We start from the raw sequence: 16,656 nt of genomic DNA, 5'->3' as shown, positions 1-16,656 counted from the left end.
GGACACTTATCTCTTATCCAAGAGATAAGCTTGGACGCTGCATGTGCATACAGGAAAGACCCTGTAAGTACACAGCAAAATACAGCCATCCGAAAGCCAATGAAAGAGGCCCTAACCCTGCTAACAACTTGATCTTGGACTTGGAGCCTCCAGAACTATGGAGACAATTTCTCTTGTGTAAGCCCCCCAGTCTGTGGTATCCTGTGATGGCAGCCCTAGCTGACTAAACATACGGCCTTCCACTTTAATTCTGTCTCCCAATTCATACAGCCCATTCAGTGTGTGGATTTAGTATGCTCTTAACTCCGCCTCACTCTCATCCACCAGTAGGGTCCCTCTCTTTAATTTGCTCACTTATTACTTCTTAATGAACTCATTATTAATACTTCCAGCACATATTGAGTGAGTCCCTATCAAGCCTTGGACAAGACTCAGCCCTGCCCTCTCGATGTAGGACAGTGCCTATGCCAAGTGCAAAACAGCAAATACAAGCCTCCCCACCCCACACAGCTCTGTCAGTGTCTGCCTCTGTATCTGAGCCTTCTTCCAGTTTCTTAAATTCCACTAATGGTCTCCATAGGGCCACAAGACCTTTATACAGGCTGTTTCATCAACCTGGAGTGTTCTTAATCCTGCCTCATCCCTCAAACCTCTTCTTGAGTGGGAGCCTTTGCTGACCACCTATCTTGGGCATGTTGACTGTTAGACACTCACATAGTACATGGATTTTCACACATAGGCTTCCGCACACTTATTATATCATCTTTCCTGATGAACATCATTTTTTTTTAAAGATTTTATTTATTTATTCATGAGAGACACACACACAGAGAGGCAGAGACACAGGCAGAGGAAGAAGCAGGCTCCATTCAGGGAGCCCGACGCGGGACTGGATTCTGGGTCTCCAGGATCACACCCTGGGCTGAAGGTGGCGCTAAACTGCTGAGCCACCAGGGTTGCCCGAACATCATTTTTCTTCTCAAACTGTAGGCTGCCCTGTTTTGATCATTGCATCATCCCCAGAAACTAGCACAGATGCACTATACTGAAGTTCACTAGGCTGAAGCCCCCAGCCCTGGAAGTATAAGGAAACCACTTCCCTGGGGCACCTGGCTGTCTCAGTGGGTAGAACATGACTTTTGGGCACCTAGATGGCTCAGTTGGTTGGGCATCTGTCTTTGGCTCGGCTTGTGATTGGGTTCTGGGATCAAATCCCACATTGGGCTTCCTGCTCAGTTGGAAGATGGCTTCTCCCTCTACCTCTGCCTGTCGCCCTGCTTGTGCTCTTTCTCTGTGTCAAATAAATAAAATCCTTAAAAAAAAAAAAAAAAGAAAAAAAAAGACACACAGAGAGAGAGAGGCAGAGACACAGGCAGAGGGAGAAGCAGGTTCCCTGCAAGGAGCCTGATGTGGGACTTGATCCTGGAGACCCAGGATCCTGGGTCAGAAGGCGGTGCTAAACCGCTGAACCACCCAGGCTGCCCTAATAAATAAAGTCTTAAAAAAAGAAAAAGAACTCTTGATCTTGGGGCTGCAAGTTCAAGCCCCATGTTGGGTGGAGAGGCTACTTACAAATTAAAAAATTAAAATAAAGAAAAGAAAGAAAACCACTTTCTTAAAGAGAAAAGTAGAAGGATCAATATTAAAAAACAAGAACTAACTTTAGACAGAACCACTAGCGTCATAATAATAGTTAACACAGGAGGTGCCTGGGTGGTTCAGCCAGTTAAGTATCTGACTCTTGATTACTGCTCAGGTCATGATCTCTGTGTCCTGAGATCAGCCCCACTTCTGGCTCTGCGCTGCTCAGAGTCAGCTTGAGATTCCCTCTCTCGTCTGCCCCTCTCCCGGCTCGTGCTCTGTCTCTCAAAAAAATAAATTACCGGAGACTGAGTCCCCAGTGTGGGATGCGCTAGCTCATTTATTCCCCTGAAAAGCCTGACAAAGTAGACACTAATTATTAGTTTAACCCTATTAGAGGTCAGAAACCCAAAGTTCTAGGAAGTTAGGTTTACTGTGCAAGAAAAACTGTCCTACAGGCGATATTTTACTAGAAACGGGGTCTGGGGCTTGGGGGTTCTAGCCTCCCGGCCCCTGGCCTCGCCCCGCCCCCGCCCTCAGGCCCCGCCCCCTCAGGCCCCGCCCCCTCAGCCCCAGCCCCGCCCAGCGGCCGCGGGGGGGCGGAGCCTGCAGTGCCAGCCGTGGCCGCCGGGGGGCAGCCGCGCGGCTCAGGCCCGACCGCTCTGGGCCGCTCTCCTCGCTCGCCCTGCGACTCGGCTCCGGCTGCGAGCGGACGCTCTGCCCGCGCCCAGCGCCCACCGCCGGGCTCCGCGCCCCCGATCCAGCCGCTCGGCCCCCCGGGGCCGGACCGAGGCCGCAAGCAGCGCCGCGGGGTGTGGGGCCGACCCAGGAGATGAAATGACAACGTCAACCCTCCAGGTACCTCGGTCGGCCCGGCTGGGTCTCCGGAAGCCGGAGGAGGCGCGGCGCGGCCTGCGGGGCGGCGGGGCGGGCGGGCGGCCTGCTCGGAGCCCCCGGCCCGCGGCCTCGCCCCCGCCCCGCCCCGCCGCCGCCTCCCGCTCCCACGCGCCCGGGCCGCGGGGCTGCCCCGCCGGGAGTCCCGCCCAGCCCCCTCCGCGCGTTGGGGCCGGCCCAGCCCGGAGCCCGCCGGGTGCCGCCGCGGATCAGCGTCCTGGGGGCGGGCGGGCGCCGCCCGGGACCCTCGCCGCGCAGTCGGGCCGCCTGCCGTCCGGACGGGCCCCCGCGCCTCCCGCGGCCTCGCGTTCCTCCGTGCGGCCGGCGCCCCCCGTGCATCCCCGGCTCTCGCCTGGCGCTGGGCTGGCGCCGCCTGCGAGCACGACCGACGCGCCCTGAGGTGCGGCCGCAGACCTGGGCTTCGGGCTCCCCCGGCCCCTCGCTCGCCCGCGACCTTGGGCCGGCCTCGGGGTCTCGGCGGGGGGGCGGCACCTGTCGGGCACCCGTCGGGCACCTGTCGGGCACCGGGTTGCTGTGACCGGGCCCTGGGTTGAGTGATTCGGTTAACACGGTGCCTGCGGCGCGGAGGGTGCCCAGCACACAGCCTGCGAGGCGGCAGGCGAGACTTGCGGGGGAACCGGCGTTTGGCTGGACCCCGGGCGGTGGGCGGCATCCGGCCGCCCGCGGGGGAGGAGGCAGTGGGACGGAGCGGGGGCCGGGCCGGGGCGAACCGGGGCGAACCGGGGCGAACCGGGCCCCGCCGCCTCAGCCGCGCGGTGCGCCCCACGGCTCGCCTCTCACGGGCCTTCCGTGACTTCGCCGCAGACCCACCTGCCAGTGCTCCCGTGAGCTAGGAACGTTTTCACGTTGCTTCTAGAAGCTTCATTAAGGGGTCCCCGTGACGCCTCGTCAGTGAAGCTCCGACTCTTGACTTTGCCTCCAGTCACGATCTCAGGGTTGTGAGCTGCAGCCCCGCGTCCGCTCCACGCCCAGCAGCGAGTCTGTTTGGAGGTTCTCTCCTTCTCCCTCTGCCCTTCCCACTCACATCTCTCTCTCACTCTCTCTGTAAGATAAATAATCTTCTATTCCTCTAGTTTCTGTCCCAATGGATTTGCCTCTTATGGGCATTTTATTCATTCATTCATTCGTTGGCTTATTCATTTATTTGTTAAAAGATTTATTTGAAAAAATAAATAAAAGATTTATTTTTTTATTTTAGAGCGGGGAGAGACAGAGGGAAAGAGAACCTCAAGCAGACTCCTCGCTAAGCACAGAGCCCACTCCAGGCTCGATCCCATGACCCCAAGCACACCAAACGAGCAGAAACCAAGAGGCCAGTGCTCAACTGACTGCGCCACCCAGGTGCCCCTATTCTGGGCATTTTATATAAGTGGAATCATACAATATGTGGTCCTTTGTGACTGGCTTCTCTCACTTAACATAATGTCGTAGGTTTTTATGTTTTTAAAAGGCTGGGAAAAGATATTTCATGACACGTGAAAATCATGAATTTCAAATTTCAGCATCTATAAATAAAGTTTTATTGGAACACATTCCTGCTCCTTCATTTACGTACTTTCTATGGCTGCTTTTGTGCTACAGAGGCGTAGTTGAGGAGTTGCTACAGAGATTGTATGGCCGGGAAAGTCTAACCTATTTACCATCTGGTCCTTTACCGTTTGCCAGCTCTTCTGTTAGCACATCTTCCTTACCCTTGTCCTTCATCCTCATCCCTGCCATATGTGTTACTAGAGATGCTGCAGGCTGGCAGTTTTATTCATCACCTCACCCTTGTGTTACACATAATTCTTCAACTTGCAGCCCAGGCCTCTTGCCGGTGAAACATTGTATGCACTTGCCAAAAAGATGTAATGTGCTCTTAGGCGCATTAATTAATAAAGTATCTCGAAGGGAGGGGGCAGAGCGTACCTTGAGTATTGTCTGAGCCCTGCTTTCAAAAGGACAGACTTTATTTTTTTTTTATTTTTTTTTAAATTTTTATTTATTTATGATAGTCACAGAGAGAGAGAGAGAGAGGCAGAGACATAGGCAGAGGGAGAAGCAGGCTCCATGCACCGGGAGCCTGATGTGGGATTCGATCCCGGGTCTCCAGGATCGCGCCCTGGGCCAAAGACAAGCGCCAAACCGCTGCGCCACCCAGGGATCCCCAAAAGGACAGACTTTAGCAGGAAGGCATATAGGGTGAAAAAGTCCAAGGAACCGGGCATGTTTGTTCTGGAGGAGAGAAGCCACAAGGGACAGGAGAATTGGTTTCATTGTCTTATCTGAAGAGACATTATTGAGGGAGAGTAGACCAGAGAAGCTTGTTTGAGCTAATCATTGAAGAAGTTTCTGGGCTCCTGGCCATCCTGTATTTGTAGGTAATGGAGGTAGCTGCGCTTGAAAATAGTAGCAACACTTTTTCACCTTTCCTACCCTCATCAACCTGGTGAGTTCATTTATCATCAGCCTGGCCTAACCTACTCCTCTTAGTTTCGTAGAGCTAGCTGTCCTTCTGAGACCTCTTGCTTTCAGATGAGGAAGGGCTGCACAGATGCCTGAGCCCTGCCAAGAGCTTGTCAGAAGGTTTATTGTTTGCTGTGGACGGAACTGTGTGTATACATTGGGATCTGCCGGCCTGGTGTCTAGTGCTGATCAGCTTGAGGAGGATAATTTTGGTAATGCTTCCTGGGTTGGTGAAGCAATGGTTTCTAAAACTGGGTATGTAGGTGTGGGGCAGCTGCCTGAAAGATCCAGCATGCTTTTGAGTTCAGTCTAGAGCACAGACCTACAGGATTTGTGAGATTCACAAGGATGTGCTCACCCAGTTCTGAGAAGATTCCATAGGACTACTCTCTTCAATTAGCACATATATGTCTCTGGAGTAAGCAAACCCTTTCCTCCCTCCCTCCCTCCCTCCCTCCCTCCCTTCCAGAGAGCGCATATATGCCAGTGGGGGGAGGGACAGAGGGAGGGAGAGGATCTTCAAGCAGACTCCGCACTGAGCCTGGAGCCTGATGTGGGGCTTGATCTCCTGACCCATGACCTGAGCCGAAACCAAGAGTTGGACACTTAGCTGACTGGCCAGGCTTGCCAGCAAGCGCTTTTCTTACTAGAGCTACTGGTATACTGACCCATGTGTCTAAGCATCCCTTCCTTAAGTAGCAAGTTTAGGAAAACCATCTTCTCTTTTCACCACAGAGAAGAAGCAGGTTGGGCCAGTAGGAGGTTGAGATCTCTTTGGTCAGTCTCTTAGAAGGGCTGGCTCTTCTCTGGCCTTTATGCCGAGCAGCACAACAATCAGTTGGTTCTGGTGTTTCCCCTTTTCCAGGCAGTGGCCCCATGGCCACTTTTCTTTCCCTTGAGGCAAGGAACAGAAAGTGGATTCTCCCCTTGAGCCTTAATCTGAGATATTTGGTCAGGTTTCTACTTGCTGAGAACCAGAGCGAAACTGAGAAGGAGCTTGCTTTTAACCGGATGAGTGTATTGTGAAGAGGGATGCTGTCTTTTAAAGCTCCATTTCAAGGCCTTTGTAGTTGACATTGGAAAATAGGCCGACATAATGGTGGGCGACTAACAGATCTGCAGGGTTCCTGCTGCCCTGGGACCCCAAGGGCTTTTTGGGTCTCTTGGGAAGCACTGAGGTATTTGCTCTGCCTTTCCAGAAAGCCATTGATCTGGTGACAAAAGCCACAGAAGAGGATAAAGCCAAGAATTACGAGGAGGCGCTCCGGCTCTACCAGCATGCCGTGGAGTATTTCCTACACGCTATCAAATGTGAGTCACACGCAGGGCCCTCCATGGCCGTAGAGCCCCTGCCAGGGCAGGGTAGGTACACTCTCTCCAATTCCCCTTTTGCAGATGAGGCACACAGCGACAAGGCCAAGGAGAGCATTCGAGCCAAGTGCATGCAGTACCTAGATCGGGCCGAGAAGCTGAAGGATTATTTACGAAACAAAGAGAAGCATGGCAAGAAGCCAGTGAAAGAAAATCAGAGTGAGAGCAAGGGGTGAGTACGGAGGAGTGGAGGGCCCGGCTGGGACCAGAGACCCCATGAGCATGTGTCCTTTGTAGGAGTCGCTGCCATTCTTGGTGCTAATGCGGCCTTCCTTTGGGGGAATAACACTCGTACCGGGGATGATGCCCCAGCTGCCTCTGTCGGGCACTGTGCACACTATTTCCTTGGATAGGATCTTGTTGGATCCACACAGGAGAGCTGTGAGTGAAATGTGAGCCAGCAGGGAGGTTGCAAGCCTTGGATTCCACAGTTGGGCTCTGAGGGTATAGCCTGGTGCTGCCACTTCCTAGCCGTGTGACCATGGACAAGTGCCATGACCCCCTGTGCGTCCAGGCCCCTCGTCTGTAGAAGAAAGATAACGCGCCTTCCCACCCAGCGTTGCTCTAAGGAGCAAGAGATGGTGCGGGTAAAGCCCTGAGGGTAGAGTGTGGCATGCAGTAACGAGGCAGTATGTGTCAGCTGCTGCTGTGATCAGAGTTACTGTCTTCATGTGACAGATGAGGCAACAGACTCAAGTTCAGAGATGGCCCAGGTCACAGAGCTGTACTTGATGGAGTCTGGTCCCACACCCAGGGCTTCTGTTTCCGACTCCAAAGGCAGTGTTTGCTCTGCAGCCTCTCTCCTCACATTTGTGGTTTGCCTACCACACAGATTCCAGGGAGCCAATGGTGTCCTGGAGGCGAAGGGGAGGGTCCCAGGCAGGAGGGTCGTGGATGGAGCAGGAGAGGCGGGTGTGTGCCACCCCACCAGTGGTGGGAGGCTCTGCTCCCGGGTTGACAGGGTTCCCCAGAGAGGGAGACATACCCTGGGAAAGGACGAGGAATAGGCAGGAGGTTAACATCTCTGAGAGGGCTAGAAGAGTTTTAAGGATGGCAAATCGCTTGTCCCATTAGGGGTTGGCCCTGGGGTGAGACCAGTGACTATGTTCCCTTCCTCGGTGACCCTCTTTAGACTTATACTTCACCTCTTCTCTGAGTCACAGCCACTTGATATCTGGTTGTGAGTCTGTGTGAGAGGCCAGTGACAGCTCCGGTTGCTTGCCCAGCTGTTCCTGAAGTCCAGCCAAAGCACATGTCCCCCATTAGCCTTCTAGAGAGGGCACACATCTCCATTCTTAACTACCTTTTTTTTTTTTTTTTTTAAGATTTTATTTATTGGACACAGAGAGCACAAGCAGGGGGGAGAGGCAGAGGAAGAGGGAGAAGCAGACTCCCCGCTGAGCAGGGAGCCTGATGCCGGGCTTGATCTCAGGACCCTGGGATCATGACCCGAGCCAAAGGCTGATGCTCAACCGACTGAGCCCCTCAGGCACCCCTATTCTTACAACCTTTTTAAATATTTTTTTTTTATATATATATATTTTTATTATTTATTTATGATAGTCACAGAGAGAGAGAGAGAGAGAGGCAGAGACACAGGCAGAGGGAGAAGCAGGCTCCATGCACCGGGAGCCCGATGTGGGATTCGATCCCGGGTCTCCAGGATCACGCCCTGGACCAAAGGCAGGCGCCAAACCGCTGCGCCACCCAGGGATCCCCCCTATTCTTACAACCTTAATGAAGAAACAAGGGTGGGTGACGCAGGTGTTTCCTGGAGGATGTGGACGTGAGTGTTGTGCTCTCAGAACCTCCTTGTCAGCTGCCTCTTGCTTTAGCATGTCATCTTCTGTCTCCTTTCCCAGCAGTGATAGTGACAGTGAAGGGGACAACCCAGAGAAAAAGAAATTGCAAGAACAACTGATGGGTAAGAGGCCCGAGGCCCCGCGGCAATGGGAGGGGGAGATGTGGTGAGGGTCCCCTGGAGGGTCAGCTCAGACCTATCAGTTGGGCTCCAGGTCAAAGGCTCTACTTGCCTCTTGCAGGTGCTGTTGTGATAGAGAAGCCCAACATTCGGTGGAATGATGTGGCTGGGCTGGAGGGGGCCAAGGAAGCCCTCAAAGAAGCTGTCATTTTGCCAATTAAATTCCCACACTTGTTCACAGGTAAGGGTTGAGCTGCTTTCAGCCCAGGTGTAAAAACAGCAGGCTTCCGAGGAAGCCACCTCAGGGCTCCCCCTCTGAAGGTGACCCGGCACAGGTGGCCACTCAGCTCTTTGCCCTCAGTGGGCACTCGGGCAGGAGAGGCCTCAGGGCCGATCATCACAGTCATCTGCTCTGTGCTTCCCTCTGGTGTCAGACACCTCTGCAACTAGAACTTTGACTTGACTGTCCCAGTGGGTGAGTAGGGTCAGTGCCAGCCGGCATCACTTTGCAGGGTCTTGGGGGTCTTGAGCCCAGGGCTAGGAGCCGGTTCTCAGTGGGTAATTCAGTTCCCTTTATTTTTGCTGCTAGAATCGGTTGTCTTGTAGAACCTTTCTCTTCTGGTCGTACTTACAGTAAATAGGTGTCTTTGGCTTTTTTCTCTTCCCTTTCCCCAGTTAGGAGGAAGCTCACCTCCGATTATTCTTTGTTGTAGGCAAGCGTACGCCTTGGCGAGGGATACTGCTCTTTGGACCCCCTGGCACAGGGAAATCCTACCTGGCCAAAGCAGTGGCCACGGAGGCCAACAACTCCACCTTCTTCTCTGTGTCCTCCTCGGACCTGATGTCTAAGTGGTTGGGGGAGAGTGAGAAGTAAGTCAGCTGCCAGACCCTGCTTCCCTGCCCTTGAGCCACCGCCCAGAGGAACCGCTGCTGGGTGTTGGGGAAGCGGCCAGCAGAGGGGAATGATGTCAGCTGCCCGGCTGGGACGCTGTCCCGACAAAGACTGCTGAGACTGAATGTGGGAGAGACGTCTTCGTACAGGAAAGGGAAAGGCAGTCGCGATCTTTGGGTATCAGGCGGATGTCCTCTATTGGGGACTTCGTGTGGTTTAGTTATTTTCCACACCGACTCCCATTTTGCAGAGGATGACACTGAGGCTGAGTAGAGGGGGATGTGACTTGTCCTAAATCCAGAGCTTATGAGTGGGGCTGCCGCCAAGGTGGGCTGCTTCTCGTGGCACAGTGCTGCTGGCGGATTTGTGATGCCCGCTTCCTTGGAAATCCAGGCATGACTAGAGACTTGACCTGTCTGTGGGAAGGGCAGGAGAAGCAGTGACTGGGCCCCTGGCTGGGGTGGGTATGGGTGTCCTGATCCCGGCCCCCCTTGTCACCTTCACAGGCTAGTCAAGAACCTGTTTGAGCTGGCCAGGCAGCACAAGCCCTCCATCATCTTCATCGATGAGGTGGATTCCCTCTGCGGGTCCCGCAATGAAAATGAGAGTGAGGCCGCCCGAAGGATCAAAACGGAGTTCTTGGTTCAGATGCAGGGTGCGTGCCGGTGCTGGCTGCCCTCCCGGCTCGCGGTCCTCCCAGAGCCAGCCGGGCTCCATTATGTAGCCGCAGCTGGAGGGGATGGGCCATGGGGCGGAGGGAAGAGTCAGAGAAGCAGTTCTCGGCTCCCTCTCCACAGGCCTTTGCCCCCCAGCCCCTGCCCTTCCCGAGGCGGCCAGGGCTTCAGAGAAGGCTCTTGGCCCAGCAAAGCTGGTTGTTGCTGGTGGCACAGCGATGGCCCCAGAGCAGAACACACAAAGCCCCTGAGGTGCTTCCTACAGCTGCTCCCTAATTCTGGCAGGTGTTCTGAGTCAGCGTCTGTTTCCCTTTCTCCACAGGGGTGGGGAATAACAACGATGGGACTCTGGTTCTTGGTGCCACAAACATCCCATGGGTGTTGGATTCAGCCATTAGAAGGAGGTGAGTCTTCCCCAGTAGGAGCCAGGGGCTGAGGTCTTTCTCCAGCCATAGTCAACCTGCTGCTGGCAGTGGTGCAGCCTGACTCCGTTTCCCTGGAGGCTTCTTCATGTCTGCATGGTGAGCAGAGCCCTGAGCGAGGCAGCTTTTGGAGGGCCCCAGAGCCCCTCTCCATGAAGACTTATGCCGTCTCTTCTCAAGTCCCGCCATGTGCTTGGCTCTCTAGGTTTGAAAAGAGGATTTACATCCCACTGCCCGAGGAGGCTGCCCGTGCCCAGATGTTCCGGTTGCATCTGGGGAGCACTCCCCACAATCTCACGGATGCCAACATCCACGAGCTGGCCCGGAAGACGGAAGGCTACTCAGGTGCCGACATCAGCATCATCGTGCGGGACTCCCTCATGCAGCCTGTCAGAAAAGTTCAGTCAGCAACACACTTCAAAAAGGTGAGTGCGGAGGCACCCGGCGGCTCAGTTGGTTAAGCATTCAACTTTTTTTTCTTTTTTTAAGATTTTACTTATTTATTCATGAGAGACAGAGAGAGAGAGGCAGGCAGAGACACAGGCAGAGGGAGAAGCAGGCCCCACGCAAGGAGCCCGACGTGGGACTCGATCCCGGGTCTCCAGGACCACGCCCTGGGCTGAAGGCGGCGCTAAAGCGCTGAGCCACCCGGGCTGCCCAGCATTCAACTCTTGATCTCAGCATGGGTCTTGATCTCAGGGTTGTGAGTTCAGGTCCCACGTTGGGCTCCACACCTGGTGAGTGGGCCAGCAAGGAGTTGCTTAAAAAGTGTCACAGGAATGGGGAGATCAGCTTTCTTTGCCAGTTCCTTGGCTGCTCAGGTGACACGTTTGGTCTCCTGGAGAACCAAGGATAAGTACAAGGGAGCCCTCTGGTTTGCACCTGCTCTCTCCTTCCTTGTAGTTCTTTTGCTCAAATATGTCCATCTTGGATTGTGTGAAGCCAGAGGACATGGCACTGTGCCACTCACCCCTGCCACCTTCACAGCGCTGTGCTGTCATGTGGGGACCCCACTCAGTGTCTGAAGAGTGGTGGGTACAGAATCACCCTCTCTAAGGTGGAACTCCTCTCACACCTCGTATCTCTGTTGAATGTCTGCAGAGGGTCCTCTTACGTGCCTTGTGCTGTTCTAGGACCCGGGGAGACATTTGTGACCACAGCAGACAAAAGTCCCTGACCTCTAGGAGCCTCATCTCTAGTTGAAAAGATACTCCTTTTCTTTTCTTCTTTCTTTCTTTCTTTCTTTCTTTCTTTCTTTCTTTCTTTCTTTCTTTCTTTCTTTCTTTCTTTCTTCTTTCTTTCTTTCTTTCTTTTTCTTTCCTTTCTTTCTTCCTTTCTTCCTTCCTTCCTTCCTTCCTTCCTCCTCCCTCCCTCCCTCCCTCCCTCCCTCCCTCCCTCCCTCCCTTCCTCTCTTTCTTTCTTTCTTTCTTTCTTTCTTATACTCATTTCTGAGAGAACAACGAGGGGGATAACAGCAGGGGATGGAGTCTGGTGTCTCTGAAGTTTGGAGTTGGGTGGGCAGGTTGTATTCTTTAAAGAAAAAAAAAAAAGATTTAAGAGAATGAGAATTCCAGGGAGACAACCCACTGAGCACGACATAAGGCTTCATCTCACGACCCTGAGATCATGACCTGAGCCCAGATCAAGAGTTGGATGCTTAACCGTCCAACTTGGCTGAGCCACCAGGTGCACTGGGGCAAGTTGTACTTTTTTTTTTTTAATCTCATATTCTTTTTTTTAAAAAAAAAAATTCTATTTATTCATGAGAAACAGAGAGAGAGGCAGAGACACAGGCAGAGGGAGGAGCAGGCTCCACTCAGGGAGCCCAACGCAGGATTTGATCCCGGGTCTCCAGGATCACACCCCAGGTGGAAGGCAGCGCCAAACCGCTAAACCACCCAGGCTGCCCTTAATCTCATATCCTTTCTACCTTCTGCCCCACCCCCACCTTTAAGAGAGAAAGTTGAGAACTGGAGTGGGGGGCAGCAGGGAGGGGCAGAGGCAGAGGGAGAGAATCCCACACAGGCTCCATGCCTGTTGTGGAGCCTAACACGGGGCTTGATCTCATGGCCCTGAGATCATGACCTGAGCTGAAATCAAGAGTCGGGTGCTTAACCCACTAAGCCACCCAGGTGTCCCAAGGCAGGTTGTATCTTAAGGGATAAGCCCACCGCAGGGGATGTTTGAGTCAAGAGTTGAAGGAAGTGAGGGAATTAGCTTTGGGATATTTGGGGGATGTTACCAGTAAAGCAGACTGTGGTTAGAAAAACATTTTTGGTGTCACTGCATTTGTGGTGAGATTGGATGGAGTTAATGAGGAAGGGGAAGCTATCGACATTTTGGGCCACAAATTGAGATTCTAGAGAACAGTGCCTAGAATAGCATGCTAATCACAAACCTCTGAAATCCTGCTTTGAGCTGCTTTGACTACCGGCCCGAGAGTTCTGCAGGATTCATTCTCTGCTCAGAGTGATGACCTAGAAAGCCAGGCATGCATTCATACCCTACCACGACCTTCTCTTCAGGACTCAGAAGTCTGAGGATCCTGTCCCTTCCCCAAGCACAGAGGTGCAACCCCTCCAGTCAGATTCCTGGTTGATTTCAGGTCTGTGGCCCTTCCCGCACCAACCCTAGCGTTATGATCGATGACCTCCTGACCCCATGCTCACCAGGGGACCCGGGGGCCATGGAGATGACTTGGATGGATGTCCCCGGTGACAAACTCCTAGAGCCTGTGGTTTGCATGGTAAGTGGCTGGTTGGGAGAAGGACTGCACAGAACCCAGAAAAACTGGGGTCTTGGGTCTAAAAATAAAAATAGGCTTCTCCCCTTCTTTGTCCTGGGCTGTTGTGGCTCCTCTGAAACAGGGAATGGCCTTTGGGGCTCTGGGTAGCTGGGACTCCTGCCATTAGACTCAGTGGGGGCCCAAGATGAATGCCGCAGCACAAGCATTTATTTTCTTCAGCGAGAATAAAGGCCAGCTGGTGCGACTACATCATTCCACGGGTTTGGCTTGTGAGTGGCCATGGAGGCAACGAGCATCTGTTGGCAGTTTGTTTCAATGCCGTTGCATAGGGAGCCTAATGGGACTGGTGTTGCCCCTCCTCATCCTGGTTTTGCTGAGGGTCTTGCCTGCCGTGTGTGGCAGGTGTCTGCCGATGTGGTGGGTGTGCAATCAGAATGAGCTTCTCCCAGCAGTTAAGAGATGAGGGGAGCTTGGATTCTTTCAGATGAGAAGTAGGCCTGTTCAGACGACATGAGCTGCCTTAAGAGGGAAGAGTGGTCCTGTCACGGGAGACATTCAGGCAGGAGCCAGGCAATCAGAGGAGCTTTGCATTTGGGGCTGGGAATGACCACGAATGCAGGCCTCTTCTTGCAACACCACATGGGACTGCGACACAAGGAGGCCTAGAGCCCTGCCTAGAGCCCTGGCTGCTCCTCAGCTCGTGCCCTTGTCTTTGCAGTCGGACATGCTCCGGTCTCTGGCCACCACTCGGCCCACCGTGAATGCAGATGACCTCTTGAAAGTGAAGAAATTCTCAGAGGACTTTGGACAGGAGAGTTAAAAATTTCTTCACTTGGTGATGGTGAAGGTGGGAGGTAGATTGGGGTAATAAATCCACGGCACTCCCCAGGTCAGTGGCCAGACAGGGCACTGGGGCTCGTCTTAACGTCACTACAGCGTCCCCTCTGCTGTCTGGCCGCCAGCCGGGGAGCATAAAGGAAGGGCCTCCCTGGCCACAAAGACACAGAAGCACATTCGGCACTGGGTGGAATACTGGTTCTTCCTACTTCCTCCTCCTCCTCCTCTTCTGGATGCTCACCAACTCCTTGTCCTGCCCCTGTGTTTTTTGTTTTGTTTTTTAAACCTTTCTTTGTTCCCCTAAATTAATGCTGCTTGGATTTTTGTCTTGTTTATAAATAAAATTAAAATCTCCCAGAAGCATCAAGGAGTGGGAGCAGCCCGCACTGTGGGGTTGTTGCCGACCTTCAGAACGGCTTGCCAGGCCCGTCCACCTGTTCCTTCTAACCCAGGTTTTACTCTTTGTGAACACTATGACTGACGCCCTGGGTCGCCAGGCCAAGCCCTGCCTGTAAAGGCCAAGAGTAAAACCGAGCCATTCCCAACCTCCCAGGTCAGCATCCTGGGCTCTGTGTCCTCCCTGCAAGAGGAAAGATGGGTTTTGTGAGCACAGAGCTGTGGAGACCAGAATGAGTGAAGGCAGTCAGGTGGGTTTCACTGCTGCCTTTTCTTCCCTCTGAATGTGAGAACACCGAACCCCGCCACTGCTCCTGGCTCTCTGCCCTGGAAATGGGCTAATAAATCCTTTTCCCTCTTGAGCCACTTGAGTGATCTCATCTTTGGTTATTCTCTGGGGCTCCCTGAAGGCCATACTTGCTTCCATTAGAAAGACCCCCTGGTTCTCTCTCTGCACCCTCCATCAGAGGAGGAGGGCATTGCCACCTACTGCAGTTCCCAGGCCTGATCTCCAGTCAGGTTGGCAGACCCCGACTACCCCTCCCCCCAAGCCTTGTAAATGTGGCACCTGGACAGTTCTTCCTGCCGACTGGGCCTGTGGGCCGGATGTGGCCTGTAGCTGTTTGGTTTGGTCTGTTGGCAACATTGAAAAGTCAAGAATTGATGTAAAAATTATCTGGCTTCTGTGAGATTAGGTGGTGCTGGGCCTGTGTCCCTGTGAGGCAGCCAGTCAGCCACAGCCTAGCAGGGGCTTCCCTTGCTCAGAAGCAGAACAGGCTCTCCGGCTCACGCATCCCTACGTGGTCAGCTTCCCTCTTTCAGGTTGCCTGCCTAGCCCCTATGGCCATTAGAATTTTTGACTCCTTGAGACCCTTCCAAGGCTCTAGAGTTGGCAGCCCTAGAAATGCTGTTTGAGTAGCAGACTTGATCCTTGACTGCTCGCATATGAATACACAAAAGGCCTGGCATCCGGTTGGTACAGTTCCCCTCCCCTTCCAAAAGCCAATATTATTGCTCTGTGTTTTATTAAAACCCAAATTGTCCAGAACTGATGATGTGGCCAACTCTTAGATCTTGGTAGCTTTGCACTGTGCTGTTTCTGATTTGGTTAGGAATGGCTGCTGAATTCAGGCAACTTTTGCTGGGTTCTTTGAAGGGTCGGGCCCAAGTGCTCCTCTCCAGGGTGAGGGCATTAGCCCTGCCTCAGTACCAGGTGCCTCGGCAAGCCTGGCCTCCAGGTGACACCTGCGTAGCAACTGTGGCTAGCATCTTGGGCACGCAGGCGTCCCATGGCTCTCGCTTTAGTTAGGTGCTCTCAGCCACTAATTACTATTTAAACACCGGATTAGAAGTTGGCATAGGACACTGTCCCACTCGTACTATTTCATTTTAGTCATTTGTGCTTTCTTCTACCTCCAGTCACCTTTACTTGAATCAGGTCGTCGCTTGCTTTATTTTTAAAATCTTCCTTTCTACTGCTTAGACACCTTGAAAAGTCATAGGAGTTAACGGAAACTGGAGCTGCTGTGGTTCGTCTTCATGGCTCTGGTCACGGCTGTTACCGATGTCATGCCTCTCCATTCCTCTCTCCACTACCAGTGACAGGAGGCAGGACGATGAATGTCCTCTTCACATGTGAGGCTGAAGTAACCTCAAACTGATGTGTGCCCTCACCATCTGTGTTAAACATGGCTCGTAGGTGCAGAGGAATTTCCTGCCCTAAGTGCTAACCCTGAAATTCACTCTTCCCTACTTGAGAATTCTGTCCTAAGCCTTCTGTCTCCCTTGGCTTTCACTTTGGTAGTTGACTTCTAAACTCTCCTTAGCTCAAGATGCTGACTTGTGTGGTGTGGTTATTGTGGCTGATACATCTCCCTGGGGTGGGCAAGGTTTTATTAGAAACGCAGATTTGTTGCCTTGAGCTATACATGTAGTATTTAGTTGGACAAATCCTTCCTCCTAGATGGATTTGGTTACACTAGTAAACCTCACATTGTCAACAATAGAGTTTCAGGCTTTCTCCAAGGTCTACCCTGAACAACCACATACCCTTGGGCCCCCAGGTCAGGAAGCTGCAGGCAAATGTTACTGATATACTTTACGAAGGCATCAGTAAGGACTCTGAAGCACTCTGAGGAGCATCTGAGGAAGCATCAGAATATTCTGATGCCACCCTGCAGGAGCTTCTGAACATTGTCCAAGGTCCTGGAATTCTAATTTTCATAAGGGACCCATGTTTTTAGTCTAAATGAGTTTTTTACAGACCTTTCCCAGTGGCCGAGTATCCAACCTCACCTTGGAGCAGTGCTGGCTCCTGTTCCTTTCCAAAGTTTAATGCAGAGAGCGCCAGTTCCCTTTTACTTGACCTCATAGGCCCCCAGATGTGTCCTATTTAGAGAAAGCCATACTGGGTTTGTTTAGTTAACCACTGTTTAAAACAAGTATTTTCCTAAACA

The 16,656-nt window shown here is 52.9% G+C and overlaps 1 protein-coding gene across 2 annotated transcripts; it reads left to right on the top strand.

The window, feature by feature from the left end:
- The first annotated feature begins 2,248 nt into the window (after positions 1 to 2,248).
- On the top strand, positions 2,249 to 16,033 carry VPS4A (vacuolar protein sorting 4 homolog A). Of its 2 annotated transcripts, none has more exons than XM_041771962.1 (11): positions 2,249 to 2,439; positions 6,141 to 6,252; positions 6,337 to 6,484; positions 8,178 to 8,236; positions 8,355 to 8,474; positions 8,947 to 9,103; positions 9,632 to 9,780; positions 10,122 to 10,203; positions 10,427 to 10,646; positions 12,827 to 12,967; positions 13,686 to 16,033. In XM_041771962.1, exons 1-11 carry the CDS (start codon positions 2,419 to 2,421, stop codon positions 13,785 to 13,787), a joined length of 1,311 nt encoding a protein of 436 aa, XP_041627896.1. In that variant the 5' UTR covers positions 2,249 to 2,418; the 3' UTR covers positions 13,788 to 16,033. The 2 variants fall into 2 exon arrangements, with proteins under 2 accessions (XP_041627896.1, XP_041627894.1); XM_041771960.1 differs by having other exon boundaries at positions 8,175 to 8,236.
- Positions 16,034 to 16,656: the final 623 nt, after the last annotated feature.

This window comes from Vulpes lagopus, chromosome 10, assembly GCF_018345385.1.
Source record: "Vulpes lagopus strain Blue_001 chromosome 10, ASM1834538v1, whole genome shotgun sequence".
Lineage (NCBI taxonomy): Eukaryota > Metazoa > Chordata > Mammalia > Carnivora > Canidae > Vulpes > Vulpes lagopus.
Note: the sequence above shows the minus strand (reverse complement) of the source record. Positions and strands in the feature narration are given on the sequence as shown.

Excerpts from the sequence above, each read along its gene's own strand:
- VPS4A (XM_041771960.1), top strand. The coding sequence starts at position 2,419 with ATGACAACGTCAACCCTCCAG. Across the intron at positions 8,237-8,354 it reads ATTGCAAGAACAACTGATGG|GTGCTGTTGTGATAGAGAAG; the intron begins GTAAGAGGCCCG and ends TGCCTCTTGCAG. Across the intron at positions 9,104-9,631 it reads TGGTTGGGGGAGAGTGAGAA|GCTAGTCAAGAACCTGTTTG; the intron begins GTAAGTCAGCTG and ends TCACCTTCACAG.